Source organism: Coturnix japonica, chromosome 25 (assembly GCF_001577835.2).
Source record: "Coturnix japonica isolate 7356 chromosome 25, Coturnix japonica 2.1, whole genome shotgun sequence".
NCBI lineage: Eukaryota > Metazoa > Chordata > Aves > Galliformes > Phasianidae > Coturnix > Coturnix japonica.
In genome coordinates this window covers 1,488,010-1,507,079 of record NC_029540.1, presented here as the reverse complement: position 1 = coordinate 1,507,079, position 19,070 = coordinate 1,488,010, and the positions used below count along the sequence as shown (strand labels likewise).

The following is a 19,070-nucleotide window of genomic DNA, read 5'->3' as shown; positions in this document are numbered from 1 at the left end:
GGTGCCAGTATGGGGTGTTGGTGGGGTCCAAGTAGAGCTGGGGGGTGCAGGCAGCGTTATGGGTTACAGGGGAGCAATGGGGCATGGGATGTAGGCAGCGTTATGGGGTGCAGGGGGGGCTATGGGGCATGGGGTGCAGGCAGGGCTGTGGGTTGCACGTCACTCCGTAGAGCTACGGGATGTGCAAAGGCCTGTGATGTGCATGGAGAGCTGTGGGAGGTGGACATACAGGGTGCACATACAGGGCTATGGGGTTACTCTAGGAAAGGATGCACACACCCATATCACGGGGTCCCTGCCCGGCCATGTCCCCAGGAGCCCCCACAGCCCTATATGTGCCCCCTGCCCCCAGCACCACACAGCTGCTCCCATGAGGGCTGACCCACGTGAGGCTGCAGATTTCAGTGTGGGATGGGGACACAACCCCAGCATGGCTGAGCAGCGAGATGAGTTCCTTGGACTCAGCAGATGAGCTGCCAGGGCAGAGCTGAGCCCCCGGAACCGCAGTGCTGAGGGTGCAGATCTGGGGCTCTGTAGAATAGAAATGCTGAGGAGCTGAGCCCTGAGCTGACCAAAGCGATCCCAACCCCATACAGGTGAAGGAGGACTGGAAGTACGTGGCCATGGTCATCGACCGCATCTTCCTCTGGATGTTCATCATCGTCTGCGTCTTCGGCACCGTCGGGATGTTCCTGCAGCCCCTGTTCCAGAACTACACCACCAACTCCCTGCTGCAGCTCGGCCAGGGCACCCCCACCTCCAAATAGGGCTGGGGTTGGGGAGGGGGACCATAAGGGGCTGGGGGGGCAGGGCCTGGGGCAGCCACTGCAAACCAATAAATACTCAACACAGGAGAGGATGCTTCATTGTAGTGTCATTGAGTGGGGCAGGTGCTTCTCTTCGAATAGGGCTCAGCCAGGGAGCACGGAGCAGATGGTGGGCAGGGGTGCGTGGCACGAGGGGATGGCATGCATCAGAAATGATTTAAAAACCCATTTGTTCATATAGGGGTTGATGGGGCCACGATTCGTATCACACAGCAGGATAAAACCCAGGGCTGCTGTGGCTGCTGCTCCTCAACCACCTCCTCCCTTCTCAGGTGCTCCCAGCAGTGAAATCATGAGAGCTTCATGGTAACGTCCTGCTGGGTCCAACCCTGCATCCCAGTTCTGGATGCTGCTCATGTCCCACTCTGTCCCCACTGAACAAGGACCCACAAGTCCCAATGGGAGCCCAGGGGTATAGAGAGCCCTGAGCATCCCAACAGAGCACCCCCAGCTGCTGGCAGCAGGACAGGGGAGCACCCAGGCTGCTCCTCTTTGCTTTAAGCTGCTTCCCATCCCACATTCCGGACACAGTGAGATGTTGGAGCTGTCGCTGTCACCCTGTTCAGTGAGGAGGAAGGAGGCTGAGAGCTGCCCTGCAGCCCTGAGCCCTCCTGGGGCATTTCTCACCTTCCACAAGAACGCTTTGTTTGACGTCTGGTTGAGCTCAGACACAAGAGAGGACACGGCCTCACCTGCAGCCTCCCAGTAGGAAAGCAACGTGACTTCCCCCAGCCCAGAGAGGAGCAAAAAGACAAGGAAGAGGTGGGAGAACCCTGCACAGGGCTCAATTCTGCCCCCAAAGCCTCTGGTTAAGGCAAGAAAGCTTCACCCACCATTACAACAGCTCAGTGCAGATAACTCATGGCTTAGCAAACAATACCTCATCCACGTTCCTTGCATAACCACCCTCAATTCCACACCCAGGGATTCCCATTCACAGCCCTGGGCACTTCACACACCCATAGAACAAAACCAGGTAACAATAGCTAAAATTTATTAAACACAGAACAGCTGGCAGCTGTGCAGAGCTCAGTCTGTGTCCCAGCCCAGCCACCAAAGAACAGGGAGAACACGAGACATAAAACAAGCTCTCCAAAGAGAGAAACCTGCCCTGAAATCTGCCAGAGGGAGCTGCATTGCAAGGTCCAAATGATTCAGGGCTGCCGTCCCTTCTGGTTTCTTGTACCTTCTTTTAAAGAAACGACAGAGATGAGAACACAAAAGCAAACAAACTCAGGCCGCCCTGGCTTCAAATTAAAGAGATGATGATTTTTCATGCGTGTTTTAAAAGAGAAAAGGGCTGGGCCTGGGAAGGAACAGGAGCAGAGAAAGCAGCCAAGGCCTACAGGGGAAACTGCTGCAACTACTGGCTGCACCTCAAAAAGAAAGCGGGGGAAGATGGACCCATACACCCTACACACGCTCACCCACACCCTCACATCCAGCCACAGCCTCTGGTTATGCATCAGAGATGGAGAAGTTGTCCTCCTCCTGTGGTTTGCAGATCCAGCTGCCGTAGCCCATCTCTCCCAATGCACTGAAGAAGCACTGCTTGGTTTGCTGGTACTGCACGGCTGCTGCCTTTGCTTCTGAGTACACCAAGAGCTTCTGCAGCTCTTTGCAATCAGTCTTGGCACATAACTGGCGGAAAAGGGCAAAGGTTTTTCTCTTGGACACACGAGACACCTCCAGCTTCGGTCTGAGAAGGAAGAAAAAGGCATTGGGGAAAGGGATGACACAGCTGATAGGAGCAGAGGACTCAGAGCAAACCCTTGGTCAGAGACCCATGAGATCCCCCTGGGGATCTGCTGCAAGGCCTGGGCACAATCTGTTCTGCTTCAAGAGCTCTATATTGAGTCAGCTTGTAATACCCCTCCCCACAGCAGACACTGCAATGCTGAATACAACTGACCCCAGCTCCCCAGACAGAAAAGCAGCATCAGGAAAAGCTCTTCTTACCCGTCTACTTTCCCTTTTGTGCCATCCAACACTTCCACTTTGCTTTCATCAGCAAGACACCAGTTCACTGAAGACTCCTTCGTCTTGCCTGTCTGCCTGGCTGAGTCGTACACGCTGACTCGTCCAACCTGCAGCCAAAGAGGGGAGAAGGGGGCGGGTTTCCAACACTGATCCCACCATGAGATGGGGGTCACAGCAGCCACCCCCCTGCACTCAGCTATGGCCTTTGCTTCCCACCCCTGATGCTCAGTGCTCTGCATGTTAAAAACCTCATCTACCCCATGCTGAAGGTCCTCTACACTGATGCTCTCTTTGGGAAGTGTCAGTGCTGGGTCTGATCTCACCTGGGAGAAGCAAAACCTGGAGTTTCCAACCCTTGCACTCAGCTCAGCCAAACACCTGAGATTAAGAAGCCTGTTTGCTGCCAAAATGAAGGCTAAGAGGGTAAACTTGGTCTGTGTTTCCCCATGGACACAGAGGGATGGCACACACTGCTTTACTGGCCACCCCCTACAGTGACCTCAGGGCTGAGGTGGAAGAGAGGATGGAAACACCAAGAGAAGCACAAACCTCTGGGTGGTTGATACGATACGGAGCCTGGAGCCTCTTGTGCAGCACATCCCCATCTCTCACCAGGCGGCAGCAGATTGCTCGTGTCAGGTGGCCCTGGCTGTACAGGTAACCTATGAAGACACACGTGAAGGCATCAGAGAGCAGAAGTGTGCAGCTAATAGATAAGCCCTGAGAATGACAGCACTGAAAGCTGGCAGCCATGGGGATCAGCACAAAGTGAGCTCGCTGCCGCACACCCCAAGGTGAAGGCTTACAGCTCGCATGTGCCTTTAATGATGCAAGTTTGGTCTCAGCCTCACATGCACCTCCTAAAATCAAGAATCCTAGAGGAAAACTCACACCACCCACTACATACAATCCACCAGCTCCAAAACAGAACAGACTGATGTTTCAGTCTCTTACTCTCCATGGTGGAAGGGGGTTATTTGGCACTGCAGCTCGCTCCACAACAGAGCAGCACAATTGTCCCAACCCATTAAGGGACGATGGGTCTCATACCAAGAGTAACAGAGCTGAGATACACCGGCTCGATGAAGTGTGACAGCAGCGCTCCTTGCAAGCCCAGGACGTTCCAACGTAGGATTTTATCACTGCAGGACATGGTGCGTAACCTCTCCCCGTGCTGGATCCCATCCCACGTCGGCACGATGTCGCTTGACTCCACAGGAATGGTGCCTTCCCCTGTGTGAGCAAGGAAAGCTCAATCAGGCACTCAATCCCTTTGTTACCTGCATGCTTCAGATCCCATTGGGTAAAGGAAGGAAGCCTGGATGGCTCATAGAATGGAGGACTAGAGCTTCCTAACACAAACTGCACTCACCGTTCTCCACCTTGGTCCGCAGCTTGCCTTGTTTGGAGTTCTCAAAGAGGGGCTGGTGCTCTGCCTGCCCCACCACGCTCGCCTGGTCACTGCAGGACTTATCAAAGAGAGCTCCATCTCCACAGGGTGCTGTGCTAGAAGTGAAATACTCCCCAGGTTACAGCCAGGTCACCACCCACATCCCAACCTCCTGCATCACCCCAAGCCAACCTGATGTAGAGGTGGAAGGTGATGTTGCTCTTTATTTTGAGTCTCCTCCCTCCTGCTGGCTCAAAAATGCTCTCTTTCGCAGAAGGTTTAGAGGGGTCGTACTTCATCAGCTCACTATAGAGAAACCTGAAAACAGGAACAACGCATCAAAAGGTGCTTTGGCTCCTCAAGACAAAACACATATAGATCTGCACAGTGCCCTGGAAAAGCAGGATCCTGAGCTCTGCCTCCATCAAACCAATGACAGAAGCCAATGAATGGTGTGTGACAGCACAGAGAGGCACAAAACAGAGCAGATTTTTTTGCCAGGCAGATGACATGCAATAAAGAAACAAGCGTGGTGTTGGGTAAGCAGATACAAGCACTGACGGAGGAGAGAAAGGAAACCGGCTGGCTCAGCTCTGCTGTTTGGATGCATCTGATCTGAGCGTGAAGAAGACTTCAAGGTTGTTAACTTAGCACCTTTAGTCAGCACCGAGTTTGCACGCAGAGTAAAGAGCCCCAAAGGCAGCTGAACATGAGCAGTATTATTAGCACAAGCCCACGATCTGTTTACATTGACTGGGCCTTTCATGGCTGCTGCTGGCTGGGAGGAAAACCCTGAGGTCTCCAACACACCATCAAGGACTAAAGGAAAACTGCAGCTTCACTGAGATCCCTCAAGAAGAGCGTGTGCAGGAGAGGTGAAGCTCATTGCTGTCATTTCCAACAGGCTCCGCTGTGCCAGAGCAGCCCAGCAGCTACAGCTGTCAAGATTCATAGCTCATATAGACAGTAAGCAACAGTGCAACCCTCTGACTTCACAGCCTGCTGGGGAGCGACCCCCAACACCTCCCAGAGCTCAGGAAGGCACAGAGGGCAGACAACAGCTTTACAGAAGCATCTTGCTTTGCTGCTGCTCGTAACTGGGAGGGCAGGCAATTAGTGAGGCTCACCCAATTGCATCTGGCTTCAGAGAAGAGCTGAATGTTTTTACAGATAAGAGAACAATTGGGCAGTTTGGTTTGGATAAAGCCTTCCCAACTGATGAAAAAAAGGGATTTGTCCCTTATCAGCAAACTGCCTTCTGCACCCACAAGTGCCACCAAAGGATCTGGGCTGCAAAATCCCCATTGCTGCCTGATAGTGCTGTGCTCAGACCGGAGCTGTGCTTTGCACCATGCTTTATTTTAAGTGCAGCAGAAACAGCCCTTGGGCTCTTGGCAAGTCTCCAGTTCAGCACTAAATTTGGGCAACGTTCATGCACGGCCCTTCCTTATCACAAATAACATCCCTCTGTTTTAACAACACATGGGTAAAGTGGTGTTAAAGCGCTGCAGGAACCTCCCTGCCTGCACCCCTTTGTAGGCAACTCTGCCTCTCCCTGGGCTTCCCCCTTCTCACCTCACAAAGCCTCTGCGTGAAATGATTTCTGCATGGCAGTCATTCACCGTCTCCCCCTTCAAGCTCAGCTCTTCTCCTTTCACACACCGATTACCTGGGGGGGAAACAGAAGAGAGAAATGGAAGGTTTGTGTCACTCAAAGCCGCAACAAGAGCTTTGTAGAAGGGTTTAAATCACACTGAGTTTTACTTCTCTGGGCTCCTGAGCAGCATTTCTCGCATTGGTTACCACCTTGACCCAGGCAGGGAAGAAAACAAGGGATAGAGAGAGCACACACTGCTCCATAGGCAGCAGAGATTCTGATGGCCACACTTTTAGGGCAGCATCCCTCCAAGCCCAAGTGCTTTTCAGCTGTGCCAAAGTGAGGAACCTGTGCTATGTGATGCGGGAAGGAGCCCACGCTCTGATGCACAGAGCAATGCAAGCAAAGATTAAGAGCAATATCGCTCAAGGCACCATCACTTTGTTCTCCCTCTCCAGCTAAATCACTTGTGACACCATGTGAGCCCTGCGAGCGTTGCTTGCCCTTCCAAAGCCTCCAGCAGCAGCTGTTCACTGCTTGGAGCTGATGGGGAACCCAGTGGGAGGTTCAGAGCTCAGCTCATGTTGGAAGCAGCCCATACCTGTCCCGATGCTGACCACCACTCCCAAGTCCTGGCTTCCCTTTCGCATGATGATGGCAGCCAGGATCTTCCTTCCGAGCAGGCTGTGCTGGATGCAAGCAGTCAGGGCGTTGAAGCGTTGGTGGCTCAGCATGGCCATCTGGTCATGGAGGGTGCTGCCCCTCACGGGGAGCTGCAGGGCAGGGAGGAAAAGAGCTCAGGCAAAGAGCAAACCCAAAACACAGCTAAGCAAGCAGAAGGCTGGAACACACAGAACACAGACTGCAGGAAGAGATGTTTGGGGTTGGACACACGGAGGGCATCACATCAAAGGGGTGGGTGAAGATCTTTGGGGTATTTCTAGGATGCAATGCCTGGAGTTCTGCTCTGAGCACACCATTAGCAAGCTGTCTGCCTGGCACAGAGCTAAATGAGCTCAAGGTGCCAGGGGGAACCCCACTGCAAAGCAACAAAACCCAATCTTGCCTGTATTCCCAGAGACTCAGCCAGGGAAATCTGTGTCTGGCTTTGCAGGAGTCCCCCACTCTGTTTGCCTGTTGGGAGAGTGCACCTGCAACTGCCTCCTCTATCACCACCCTCCATCACATCCTCCCTGATTTGCTATTTAGAGCCACAGCCGTGCAATGGGAAATGCAGTTTTGGAGTGATCACCAAACTCCAAGTGAGATTTCAGGTTTGGGGCTGCCATCCTGACTCAACCACTTGTATCTGATGCACGACTTTCTGAGCTGATGTAGTTTTCAGTCTGGCATGAAGGTATTTGGAATGGATGTATCAGAATAAAAATGGGAGCATTCCTGTACCACCGCAGGAACATCTTTCAGCAGCTCATGGAAGTATCAGAGCATAACAAAGGCCTTAAAGCAGACACTGGCAAGAGTGAAGAGAGTGGCTGCACCATGGGGAAATACCCAACCCGTTTTAGCAGAGCATCAGCTCATCTACACCTTCAGAGAACAACAATCTGAGGCATTTTCCTGCTGGACTGAGAAGCACAGGAGAGAAAGGGCTACAAAAGCAGCCCCAGCCTTAGAGCTGGACGTTACCTCCGCGATGCTCATCCCTCCCATGCGTTCTGCTTTCTCTGTTTCCCCAATCAGGACCCGGAGCGCTGCGTCAGCTGCCTCCTGCTTGCCCTGTTTCTTGCTGTGTGCAGTTACAGCTGGGAACCAGCGGCCTCCAACCTTCGCCTGATAGACAAACCTGTAAAGACAGCAGAGAACCAAAGAAAACCTTCAATTTCAGCCTGGTTTTAAATCTCTCAGCACAGAGAAGAGCAGAGTGGAGGCATGAGGTTGGGCAGAGGCAGCAGCAAAGCCTGTTGTCACCTCAAACCACTTTCCTACTCCAGGACAACAGTAAAAAAGCAAGATTTCCCCCCAAGAGAGACACAGCCACTTACTTTGGGTCATGGGGAGGTCCTGTTTGGTCAATGAGTTTGAACTCTGCAGCAAAGCCATTGGAGCGGGCGTATTCCAACAAGCCACTGACCGGATTGACATTGAGGTATTTGATGAGCTCCCCAACAGCCTTTGATTTCATTGCTTTGGGTTCATTGCTTTCAGGAACAACGACCTGCAGAGCACAGCTGTGTTCACCCTGGGGCTTCACAATGGGCTGGTGGAGGACAGAAGGACAGGACAGGGTTGTTAAACACCAATGGTTTCTGCAAAGCTCTATCAGAGCCACAATGTGGCCTCATGGGGTGGAATGCATGAAATAAAGGGGGAAAACAATGCAAGCAAACAGTTGGGTGTCACAAAGGAGCTCCCTGTACCTGTTCAGGTGGGACACGTGGCATGGACTCTCTAGAAAGAATCTTCATAGCAACCTCTGCTGCCATTTGCTTTGCTCCCTTCTTGCTGTTTCCTACCACAGCAGGGAAAATTTGGTCACCCATTTTCACACGGTAGCTGAACCTGACAGGACATCATAGCATACAAAGAGTGTTAAGCACACACATCTCAGCCCTGTTTATTATCCCTTTCTCCCAGTTCATGTTTAAATCCTTCTGTATTATCTCTTTGAATCTACCACCATGGCCTCAAGCTGGAAATCACAGCAGTGCTACCAGGTAGAGCACAGGACTAGAAGCTGTTCTTGGTGCAGCAGAACATCCCTGCTCTGAGAAAAGGCACTTTTAGCTTTCTTCTGCAGACAGACATCATGGAGGAGCCATGCCCAGGCTCCTTGGTAAGAGGTTAAATCAGGATGAGCACCAGCAAGGTGTTAAGGGAAGGAAGGGTTTCCATCCTCCCCATGGCTGACAGCTGCATACCATACCTGGGATCGTGAGGTGGGCCATCCTGAGACAGCAGCACGAATTCAACTGTGTTCCCAGACTTCTGCCCATACTCCATTAACACGCTGATGGGGTTTTTCCCAGGCAAAAGGTTCAGCTGAGCCGGTAAAGACGACAGCTCTGGCTCTGAATGCAAAGCCTGCAAAGAGAAGATGGGTTTCAATACAAACACTGTTTGACCGAGCTGAAAAAGAAGATTAAAAGACTCACTTGCTCCAGCTCAGAGCTGTCAGACACAAATTGCATTTCACTGCTAAGATCGTCAGGGCTTCCATTCTCTGCTTCTTGCATCAGGATCTTCATGGCATTAGCTGCTGCCTCCTGCTTGGCCAGTTTTTTGCTTCCTGCTTCTGCTGGTGGGAATGGGCGCCCATTAATCACTGCCTGGAACTTAAACCTTCCACAGAGAGAATACAAAGAGACCCAAATCAGGAAGGTAAATCAACGTGGTGTTCTCAGCACAAGTGTTTGCTCTTGGAAGTCGATGAGGAGGAGCAGGCAGCTGCAGGTTGAGAGCAAACCATTGCTGCTACATGCAAGAAGGAAAGCTGTGTGTCTGGGTCTCACTTCACAGCATCTCCAAAGCTGCTTAGGTTAGATGCAGCAGCTCTGGATTTTGTTCTGCAAGAAAGGGGATGAGCTGCCTTGTTCTGCAAGCCAAAAAGACAGCTGGAAAGATGCAACAAGCCCTTGCAAAGATGCAACAAGCCCTTGCAAAGATGCAACAAGCCCTTGCAAAGATGCAACAAGCCCTTGCAAAGAGCAGCTCAGTCACATCTCCTGCATGGGGAAGCAGTAAGTCTGAGAGCAGCCCATCCTGCTCTGCCTGCACCTCATTTGTTCCTCTGGCACCCTCTTTGAATCCCAGCAGTGCTGTGAGCCACCCAATGCATTCAGAGCAGCTCAGGAGGTGCTGCTTCACACACACACACCTCTCATGGGTTTCTTTTCCAGCTATGCAGCTCCTCTCCTGTTCTACAGCCCCGTGCATAGGAAAATTGCTTCCAGAGAAAAGGGGTCACCCGGGATCCAGAGATGGGCTGAATCCCTTCCATCTCCCCTTACAAAAAAAAGACCTGGGACTCTGCCTTCAGAAATGAGGCCAATTTTCCTGTCTAGCGAATCTATTGACGTGTTCCAGCCTGGCACATGCCCACTTTTCACCATCTCACTCAGGAACAGCCACAGTTTAAGCAGTCAGAGGTGGGACCCCAGAGACTGAATCCAGACAGTGTAGCATCACGTTGGACTCTGACCTACCACACCATAGAGACACTGCGGGTGGGTTCACCCCATTTAACCCAAACTCGCTGCTCTCAGGTGCTTCGTTTGGGGCTTCTTTTATGCCACATTCACAGCTTGTATCTGGATAAGTCAGAGATACCCCAGAAATGACAGTTTTACCTCCCAATATAACCAAAATTGAAAGCCAAGGGACTAAATAAGGCAGAGCATCAGGCTCAAGAGATGAATTCTACCCCTGTGTGGGGTTAGCAGACACAGAATGCTGGTGTTTAAAAGCAGGAATCAGCCAGGCTCATCAACCCAAACAGCAGCAAACATTAATGAGCTGCTCTTTGGGACAACACCGGGGTGGAAGCTGGTCAAATTCAGCTGAAACAAATAGAGCTCAGGGATGTTAGGAAGCATCCTTACCGTGGCTCATGAGAGGGCCCACTCCGCTCCAGCATGGTGAACTCACAGTGCTGGTAGGTAAACTGGGAGTACTCGGTGAGGCCGCTCACTGGGTTCTTCTCCTGACAAGCCAGCAGCTTCTCCACTGGGGTGCATGGGAAGACAGTGTTAAACTGAGCAGCGTAGCTGGGGGAAGACTGAGAGTGCATGATGGATTCTGAGCCATCCGGCTGCTTGGTGATAGTGTTTAGATAATCTGGGATATCATCCGAAGCCCACCTGCTGTTTTCAGAGCTATCGTAGCTACCGAAGCCAGTAAATAAGGGCTTGGATTCCTCAGGCACGGCTGCTTCATTAACAGCAGCATTGATCTGAATGCTCGGCTCCGATGGCTGCTGCCCACCTCCCACATTTTGCCCTGCTGTTGTTGCTGCTGGTGATGCTGCAGCCGCCTCTCGCAGAGCTGGAGGCACAGGAGGAGGCTGCACACCTGGTTCAGGTGCAGGATCTGCTGCTGTTACAGTGGCTTTCAGCCTCATCTCCATCCTCTCTCGCTTCCTGCTCGTTAGGGACCATCGTGGAGGGGTTGAGTTCAGCTTACGGACATCACCCAGCTTCTCCAAAGCACTGAGAAAGGAATTCACATCCTTCGCCCTGGAAAATCCAATGTTTCTAGCAAGGTTGATGGCCGTCGTATCCGCCACGCTGAACAAGAAGTTGCAGATTTTGTCCTTGGTCTCAGCCATGGTGGGGTTGGGGTCTCTCCCACCAGCTGCACTCCTCTCTTCCCTGCTTTCAAGAGCTGGGTCTGCGTTCCCCACCCCGTGCTCAGGATGGTTTCCTTCTCTCTCTGTCTTTGGGTTGGCAATCCTCCACAGCGGCGGCGTCCCTTCAGTCCTGTGCAATTTGCCTGCCCTGAGGAGCTGATACAAAACACGATTGACTTCTTTCCTTGGAGTTTTAAGCTTACGGACGAGATCGTGAACTGTACGAGTCTCTCCCTCCCGAAGCTGCCCTAAAATACTCAGTATTTCTTGTTCCAAGCTCTGCCCAGTCAGAGACAGTCTCTGTAAATCCAACCTGATGGCAGATGAATCTCTTTGCAAGTCCTCCTGAGAGTAATAACGAGGAGGGGGACAACGTGGGGGTGTTTCTACCTGCTGCTGCTTGCTGGAGAACCTATGCCATCCTGCTTTACCACGGCCACCCTGCCCTCTCCCTGCAGGAGCAGCAGCCTGCCATCCCCCAGCACACAGCTTGCTGTACGACTGCGGCCTCTGAATTAAGCAGACATCACCATCCAGCTCTGCCAGGCGCCGAGAGGATTCCCAGTTTGTTATCTGCGACGAATGGGGGCGGTTAAAGAAAGCTGGGTGAGGGTTGGAGCAGTTATGCCTTGCTCGGGTGAGATGTGAGCCTTTGCCTTGAGCAGCGCCTCTGCTCATAGCGCTCTGCTTGAGCACACGTTGGCATCCAGGCTGCCTGCACACCAGGAGCAGCGATTCCTTCCAGTTCCCAGTGGATACCTGCTAGGAAGACACACAAAAAACAACCCAATGGGGGTTAAAAACCCAATGACACCATTATAAGCAGAGGTGCAGCCTAAACACCCCCCATGCTGCTGAGATAAGAGCCTCGCCAAGCCTTTCCACTGCCATTCAATTATTCATGTGAGCACAGCTGGCAAATTACACCTGCCCAGGTCAGAACCCAGCAGCCAGGAACACTGGGTGAGGTTAACAAGAAACCAGCTTCATATAAAGACAGATTGGCCGCTCTTGTTTGGGCTGAACATCAAGGTGGATGCAAAGACTGCTTGAGTTTGGGTTCAATCCCCTTCTGGCACCACTGGGACATGAGCAAGTTTCACTTCTGTGCCCGCAGGGAGGCAAGAAGCTCATGTCTGCTTTTGGAACCTGAAAGGCAGAGGGAGGCAGGGCAGCTCAATGTGGCACAGCTGGGAGAGCTTCATAGTCAGGGCTTAAGCCAGAAACCTATAAGACCTATAAAGACCTATGGATGTAAAGCATCACACTGCAGGAGTAAGGTGATAACCTACAGTGAAATCAGATCGGCAGCCGCTTTGTAATGCCACGAAGGTGTTTTGGGGATGGCAGCCTTGAGTTTCGCTCACACCTTCAGGGCTCTGAGCTTGTAAAGTGAAGCAGCCGCTCATAGGGTGTATCCCAGCCCTCCTACACATAGTAATGGATATCCCCTGCTAGCCTCCCCCCCAGGGACCCCCACATCACTCAGCATTGATAAACCCTTTACAAAGGAAGCTCTTTGACCTCCCCAAGCCCAAAAGCGATGTGTCAATAGGGAAAAGAAGGATGAAAAGAGGGGAAGGCTGCACGTGGAGCGCTCCTAAATGACCGGAGCACGCTCAGCTCTTTAACCACACCGACCACCAAAAGGGCTGACAATAGCAGGACACGGGGAAACGGTTTTAAGTTAAAAGAGGGAAGATTTAGGTTGGATGTCAGGGGGAAGTTCTTCACTAGGAGAGTGGTTAGGAACTGGAACAGGCTGCACAGGGAGGTTGTGGATGCCCCGTCCTTGGAGGTGTTCAAGGCCAGGTTGGACAGGGACCTGGACAACATGATCTATGGGGTCTCTATGGGGTCTATGGGGATCTATGGGGTCTCTATGGGGTCTCTGAGGGGATCTATGGGGTCTCTGAGGGGATCTATGGGGTCTCCTGGGCAACCTGATCTAGTAAAGGTGTATGTTTGGTGGCCCTGCCAGGCAGGGGGTTGGAACTACATGATCCTTGAGGTCCCTTCCAACCCGGGTCATCCTGTGATTCTATGGGGACTGTAGGGTTTATGGAGTCTCTATGGGGATCTATGGGGTCTCTATGGGGTGGATATGGGGTCTATGGGGGGTTGGAACTACACGATCCTTGAGGTCCCTTCCAACCCGGATCATTCTGTGATTCTATGGGGGCTGTGGGGTTTATGGAGTCTCTATGGGTCTCTATGGGGATCTATGGGGTCTCTATGGGGATCTATGGGGTCTCTATGGGGTCTCTATGGGGTCTCTATGGGGTGGATATGGGGTCTATGGGGGGTTGGAACTACACGATCCTTGAGGTCCCTTCCAACCCGGCTCATTCTGTGATTAACGCGGCTCTTTACGGTCCCGAATCAGCACCGACCGATCGTGTGTCGGCTCTTCCCGTTCCGCGTTACCTGCGCTCGGTCCGACAGCCCCAAACGGGGCTTTCTGTGCCTTCGGACGGCCAAAGCGAAGCTCCGGAGGCGGTACCGGGTCCGGTTAATGCCGTAAGATGGCTGCGGATCCTTTCGCTTTCGGTTCCGTCCCCGCAGCTGTTCTCCCCGCCCCACAATGAGGCGGGCAGCGCTGGGACACGGCGCCGTGCCTGGAACCGGACGGGGGGGGGTTAAAGGAATGAGGCCTTGATTGAGGCGGAGCATTGGACCCGGTTCGGGGTTACGGTCCCGGTACCGGTACTACCGTGCACATCTCCACCATAGATGGGAACTCTCTTTATTCTCTATGTTCTCACCCCCCTTCATCCCGTCCCGGTTCCCCATTTCCCCCTATAGGCTCCAGGCTCCTCCCGGTGCCCCGTTCCCACACCTTACCCCTCCCCCCCCCGTCCCCTCTTACCCCCTCCGCCGCCACCGGCGCCGCTGCGGGCGCGCAGTAATGACGTCATCAAACCGCGCCACGCGGCGTGGTGGCCGCCATCTTTCTTCAGGGCACGGAAAGACGGAGGGGTTCCGGTAGGACAACGCATGGCTGCGTGCCGGTGGAGGGGCTGCCGGCCTACCGGGGATATCGCTTCGATCCCGGATCTCCGGTTCGCTCCCCGAGTGTCTCCTGTTGTTGCGGACGTGGCCGCACTAGGCCTGACCTTGCGCGTAGGTGCTACCGCGCATGCGCTCTGTGATAGCAGTGACACGCATGCGCCTGAGCACCGTCGGACTGGCGCATGCGCAGTGAGCTCTGTCCATGTGCTCGGTGGGCGTCGGGTGTAATATATGGGGGGGGTCTTCATTCACCTTCATTCACCCATCTGCCTTCATGGCCTATATGGCTTCTACAGCTACTCCAGCCCTCGTTGTTCTTTGGACTCCCAACCCCCCACCTCCCCTATGTGCTCTCAAAGCCCCCCTAAGTTCCCCCCACACCCTATGGGGCTCACACCCCCTGCATTCATCCCAGCCCCACTTTGATGCCAAGGGGAAGCAGCCCCATAGGTCCCATCCCATAGTTCAGCTCCATCCCTTTAGGGCCACGTCCCCATGTCTTCAGGTCCCCATGGAGCCCCTATAAAGCACCCTCAGCCCCTGCCCACCCCCAGAGCTCCCCCAGCACCCACCCATCTCCCTACCCCATAGGACTGCACTGTCCCCTGTGTCCCCCCCTCCCCATTTTATCCCATTTCAATTCATCTCATGCAGCATGGAGCTGCCCCCTCCATCAGCTCCATCCCTTTAGGGCCATGTCCCCATGTCTTCAGGTCCCCATGTCTTCAAAAGTCCCTCATGGAGCCCCTATAAAGCACCCTCAGCCCCTGCCCACCCATCACCCACCCATCTCCCTGCCCTCCACCCCTCCATCTCTCACAGGGCCCCACTGCACCCCATAGGACTGCACTGTCCCCTGTGACCCCCCCCCCCTCCAATCCCATTTTACCCATTTCAATTCATCTTACACAGCATGGAGTTGCCCGCCCCCTCCCCAGCCAAGCTGCATCCCCACTCCCTGCATCATCTTCCAGCAGCACTACATTGTCCCCCACCCCCCCTCCCAGCGTGGATCCTGCTCCCCCCTTCTTCAACCCCCCCCCCCCTCCCATTACACCCATCACAGCTCCCCAGGCACGGAGCAGCCTGTTCCCGTCTGCTGCTCACTGGGTGCCATCTGCCAGCGAGACAGAGCCAGGAGCCCCACGTCGCACTGTGCGCCCACGGGGAGCCCCACGTCTCTATGTGAGCACCCACGGGAGCCCCCAGCCCCTCTGCTCCCCAAGGGGGTGGGTGTTGGGGGAGCTCCGGGTGGTGAGCAGGGGCTGAGGGTGCTTTATAGGGGCTCCATGGGGACCTGAAGACATGGGGACGTGGCCCTAAAGGGATGGAGCTGACGGAGGGGGCAGCTCCATGCTGCATGAGATGAATTGAAATGGGATAAACTGGGGATTGGGGGGGGGGGAGACACAAGGGACAGTGCAGTCCTATGGGGTGCAGTGGGGCGCTGTGAGAGATGGAGGGGTGGAGGGCAGGGAGATGGGTGGTTGATGGGTGGGCAGGGGCTGAGGGTGCTTTATAGGGGCTCCATGAGGACCTGAAGACATGGGGACCTGAAGACATGGGGACATGGCCCTAAAGGGATGGAGCTGACGGAGGGGGCAGCTCCATGCTGTGTAAGATGAATTGAAATGGGATAAACTGGGGATTGGGGGGGAGGGGGGGCACAGGGGACAGTGCAATCCTATGGGGTAGGGAGATGGGTGGGTGCTGGGGGAGCTTTGGGTGTTGAGCAGGGGCTGAGGGTGCTTTATAGGGGCTCCATGGGGACCTGAAGACATGGGGACGTGGCCCTAAAGGGATGGAGCTGACGTTGGGACCTATGGGGCTGCTTCCCCCTGGCATCAAAGTGGGGCTGGGATGAATGCAGGGGGTGTGAGCCCCATAGGGTGTGCGGGGAAATTAGGGGGGCTTTGAGGGCACACAGGGGAACAGGGGAGGTGGGGGTCCAAAGAACAATGAGGGCAAGAGGAGCTGCAGAAGCCACAGCTGCCAGCAAGGCAGATGGGTGAATGAAGACCCCCCCCCCTCAACAGACTTGACTAGGTACAAGGCCCAGCTCAGGTTTGGGGGTGGGTTTATGAAGCTGATTTTGCTGGGTTTGGTGTGTATATATATATATATATATATATATAGACATTATTCCCTCTTGCAATAGTTATATGTCCTCCAAAACAAGAACCCCGCTCCTCCAACCTCAATTCCCATTTCTTTGTAGGATTCGTGATTGCACAAACCCCACACAAACACACACACACACACACTGCAGGGTCGGGTGCTGCCAGCCTGGGCACGCAGCGTCTCACACTCCACACCCAACCCTCAATCTGCTCTTTTTTTTTTCCCCTCTTTCTCTTCTTTTTTTAATTGCTGGTGAACGTTCTCAGCCTATAACCCAACCTCCGTGAACGTGATTCATCCCTGCAGCTCTTAGGGCAAAGCAGAGGATGCAAAGCCCCGCACGGCGTCAACGTGATGCACCGTGGTGCAAGCAAAGCAACGGAGCAACGGAGCCTCACATCCCTTAATATCACAGCCCTTCCATCAGCTTTCATTCTGCATCCTATGGACTCGTGGAGACTTGGGCAAACTCCAGCTCGTCTCCATAGGAACACAGCGGGAGAGATGGAGATGGAGATGGAGATGGAGACAGAGACGGAGATGGAAATGGAGATGGAGATGGAGATGGAGATGGAGATGGAGATGGAGATGGAGATGGAAATGGAGATGGAGATGATGGAGATGGAGCCTCTGAGCTGTTAGCAGGGCGATCCGTGGGTTCATTTGGAGCTGAGGCTGAAAGCCTGCAGTGCTTTTCATACCCCCCCCCCCTCCTTTCCCAGCACAGGGTATTGGGGACCCCCAGCTCATCCCCCCCGCACGATGGCAGTACGAACCAAGGCACCGAACGCCCTCAGGTGCCGCCTTTGTTCCCTGTTCCCTCTTACGAAATGCCATAAATTGTGGCACAGCTCCCCCGCCCGACCCGCTGCTGGAAGGCCATTGTTCCACCGGGTTTCGTCTAAGAGCTGCTTTTTATGAGACGTGCTGAAATATCGCTTCCTCGCCGTTGAATCAGCCTGTTCCCACCGGGAGATAAAAAGCTGATGGCTCGATTGCAACGGGGACATTTTGTTACTCTCCTCCATCAGCTGACTTTAAGCTTTAATTGAGTGGAGCTGATGCCCAGGGCTGTGCACTGTGCTTCTGCAATACACCTATTGCACAGCAAGCAATGGGGTTTGATCCTTGCATCCTCCAGAAGCTGATGCTGCTCTGTGTTGGGTGCACAGAGATGCAAAGCTGGAAGCCACATGTTGGATCTCTGCAGCTTCTGCTGCTTCTATTCCCATCCAAAGGGGTTTTTTTCTCCCATAGGTTCTTACTGAAGCGCAGGTAGCTCGGTGGTGGTGCTGATGGTGGCCCATTTTAACAAGCAGATGGAATTCATTCAGCCTGCAAAAGTGCCATTTGCTCCATCCATCCCTGCAGGAAAGGAGCAGCTGCCACTCACACCCCAAAGGGCTGCATTGCACGCAGCACTGGGCCTGCTTTCCTCCAGCTCAACGCTGCTTCCCAAATGGGATTTCCCACTTGGAAACAACCCTTCTGTGCCTTCTCCTGCTGACACAAGGCAGGGAAAGCAGCAGCATCACCCAGCACTGCACTGAGCCATTTCCCTTCGAGGCTCCTGAGGTGTGAAGCTGAGTTCGGATGGCACAGCTGTGGCAATTGCTCACCCCAATGCAGCATGGAGGGGATGGGGGGGGGTCTCTCCCTGCACTGAATGGGGGTGTGGGTGGGAATGGCACGGCTGCAGGAGCGTTGCAGTGACTGTGCAGCAGCAGCAGCAGCAGCAGCAGCGAAGGAGCAGCTCGGTGCTGGCTGCAGCCATCCCCATGGCTGAGGCTGCCACGTGAGCCTTTGCCTTGGCTGCTGGTGGGCTCATTTGTCACGTTTTTATGGCTGTCAGTGTCTGCCAGGCACCTCGGCCTTCAGCCTTGCGCTGCTGTTGCTTAGGGAGCTGTGTTCTTGCATGGCTCTGCTGCTCCGAGCCTTCACCCCCTTGGGGAGGGGGGCTGTGCAAAGGGACCCCTTGGAGGGGGAGCATTGAGATGGGGCTCCCAGTGCTGCTCTGAGTGAAGGCAGCAGCTCCCAGGCAGCTCATCTGTCACATCAGTGAGCCTCCCCACCGCCAGCTTGCAGGGAGCTTCCTGATAGACAGCATTAATATTCTGTTCCGTAACCTTTACGGTGCCATCCAGCCCAGGTTCCCTCCTGCCCTTTGCCACCCCCTTTCACATTTAATATTAAATCTGATTTTGCAGAGAGAGAGAGAGAGAGGGAGTGCTTTGCTGTGTACTCAGCCAAATCAAAGGGATTTTGCAATCCCCATCTGGGCACAGCCCCAGCCCGAAGGCTGAACGCATCCTGGAGGCTGCACCCCCCCTCAAGGCTCCCCTTTACCCCAGGACACAATAGCAGGGCTGATTTCTCCCCCATTTCTCTGTTATTTTCCCCAGGGTCAGCACTTTGTATAATGGAAAGGCAGCGCTTAACCCCTCTTTTTTTTGTGTATTCACCGTTGAGCACCGAGGAAACCGGCTGCAGTCAGATCTCCAAAGTGCTTCTTCCATCACACAGAGCTCTTCTGTGCCTCCCACAGCATCCCCTCACACCTTTTTCTCTCCTTCCACCCCCCCCCCATCTCTGTGATCACCGCAAATGGTTCTGTTGGCGCAGCACAAAGCGGCTGACAGCCGAGCCGCAGCCCAGCGCTGATGGATGGCACGGGCACGGCTGTTCGGCGATGCTCAGGGCCGAGCACGGCTCTTTAATTGGATGCTCTGCACACATTTCCCCCCCCCACAAACGGCGTTTTTTTTCTTTAATCTAAAGGCAAACGAGAAGCTGGAACGTGCCTCGCTTCTATCATGACTTCCCCCCGGAGGCAGCAGC

General features: G+C 53.9%; 2 protein-coding genes and 1 long non-coding RNA gene across 5 annotated transcripts in view; 2 read left to right on the top strand and 1 right to left on the bottom strand.

The window, feature by feature from the left end:
- CHRNB2 (cholinergic receptor nicotinic beta 2 subunit) overlaps positions 1 to 797 on the top strand; it is a 7,009-nt gene extending 6,212 nt beyond the window's left edge. For both annotated transcript variants that reach the window (XM_015884534.2, XM_015884533.2), the window contains exon 6: positions 603 to 797. In XM_015884534.2, the coding sequence (XP_015740020.1) occupies positions 603 to 767 (165 nt within the window). In that variant the 3' untranslated portion in view covers positions 768 to 797. The remainder of the gene's footprint in view (positions 1 to 602) is intronic.
- A 1,007-nt stretch (positions 798 to 1,804) lies between these two features.
- ADAR (adenosine deaminase RNA specific) lies at positions 1,805 to 14,248 on the bottom strand. 2 transcript variants are annotated; one of them, XM_015884552.2, is made up of 16 exons: positions 13,969 to 14,248; positions 13,527 to 13,717; positions 10,354 to 11,861; positions 8,908 to 9,094; positions 8,679 to 8,836; positions 8,173 to 8,314; positions 7,798 to 8,012; positions 7,442 to 7,598; positions 6,396 to 6,567; positions 5,773 to 5,866; positions 4,390 to 4,515; positions 4,180 to 4,313; positions 3,858 to 4,040; positions 3,357 to 3,469; positions 2,787 to 2,914; positions 1,805 to 2,526 (listed from the first exon to the last, which is right to left on the bottom strand). In XM_015884552.2, the coding sequence occupies exons 1-16, from the start codon at positions 14,096 to 14,098 to the stop codon at positions 2,286 to 2,288; spliced, it is 3,879 nt and encodes a 1,292-aa protein (XP_015740038.1). In that variant the 5' UTR covers positions 14,099 to 14,248; the 3' UTR covers positions 1,805 to 2,285. The 2 variants fall into 2 exon arrangements, with proteins under 2 accessions (XP_015740038.1, XP_015740039.1); XM_015884553.2 differs by having other exon boundaries at positions 10,354 to 11,858.
- Positions 14,138 to 17,024, top strand: LOC116654403. Its single transcript, XR_004309636.1, has 2 exons — positions 14,138 to 14,222; positions 16,499 to 17,024. It is a non-coding gene; the product is annotated as an uncharacterized LOC116654403 (long non-coding RNA).
- The last annotated feature ends 2,046 nt before the right edge of the window (positions 17,025 to 19,070 follow it).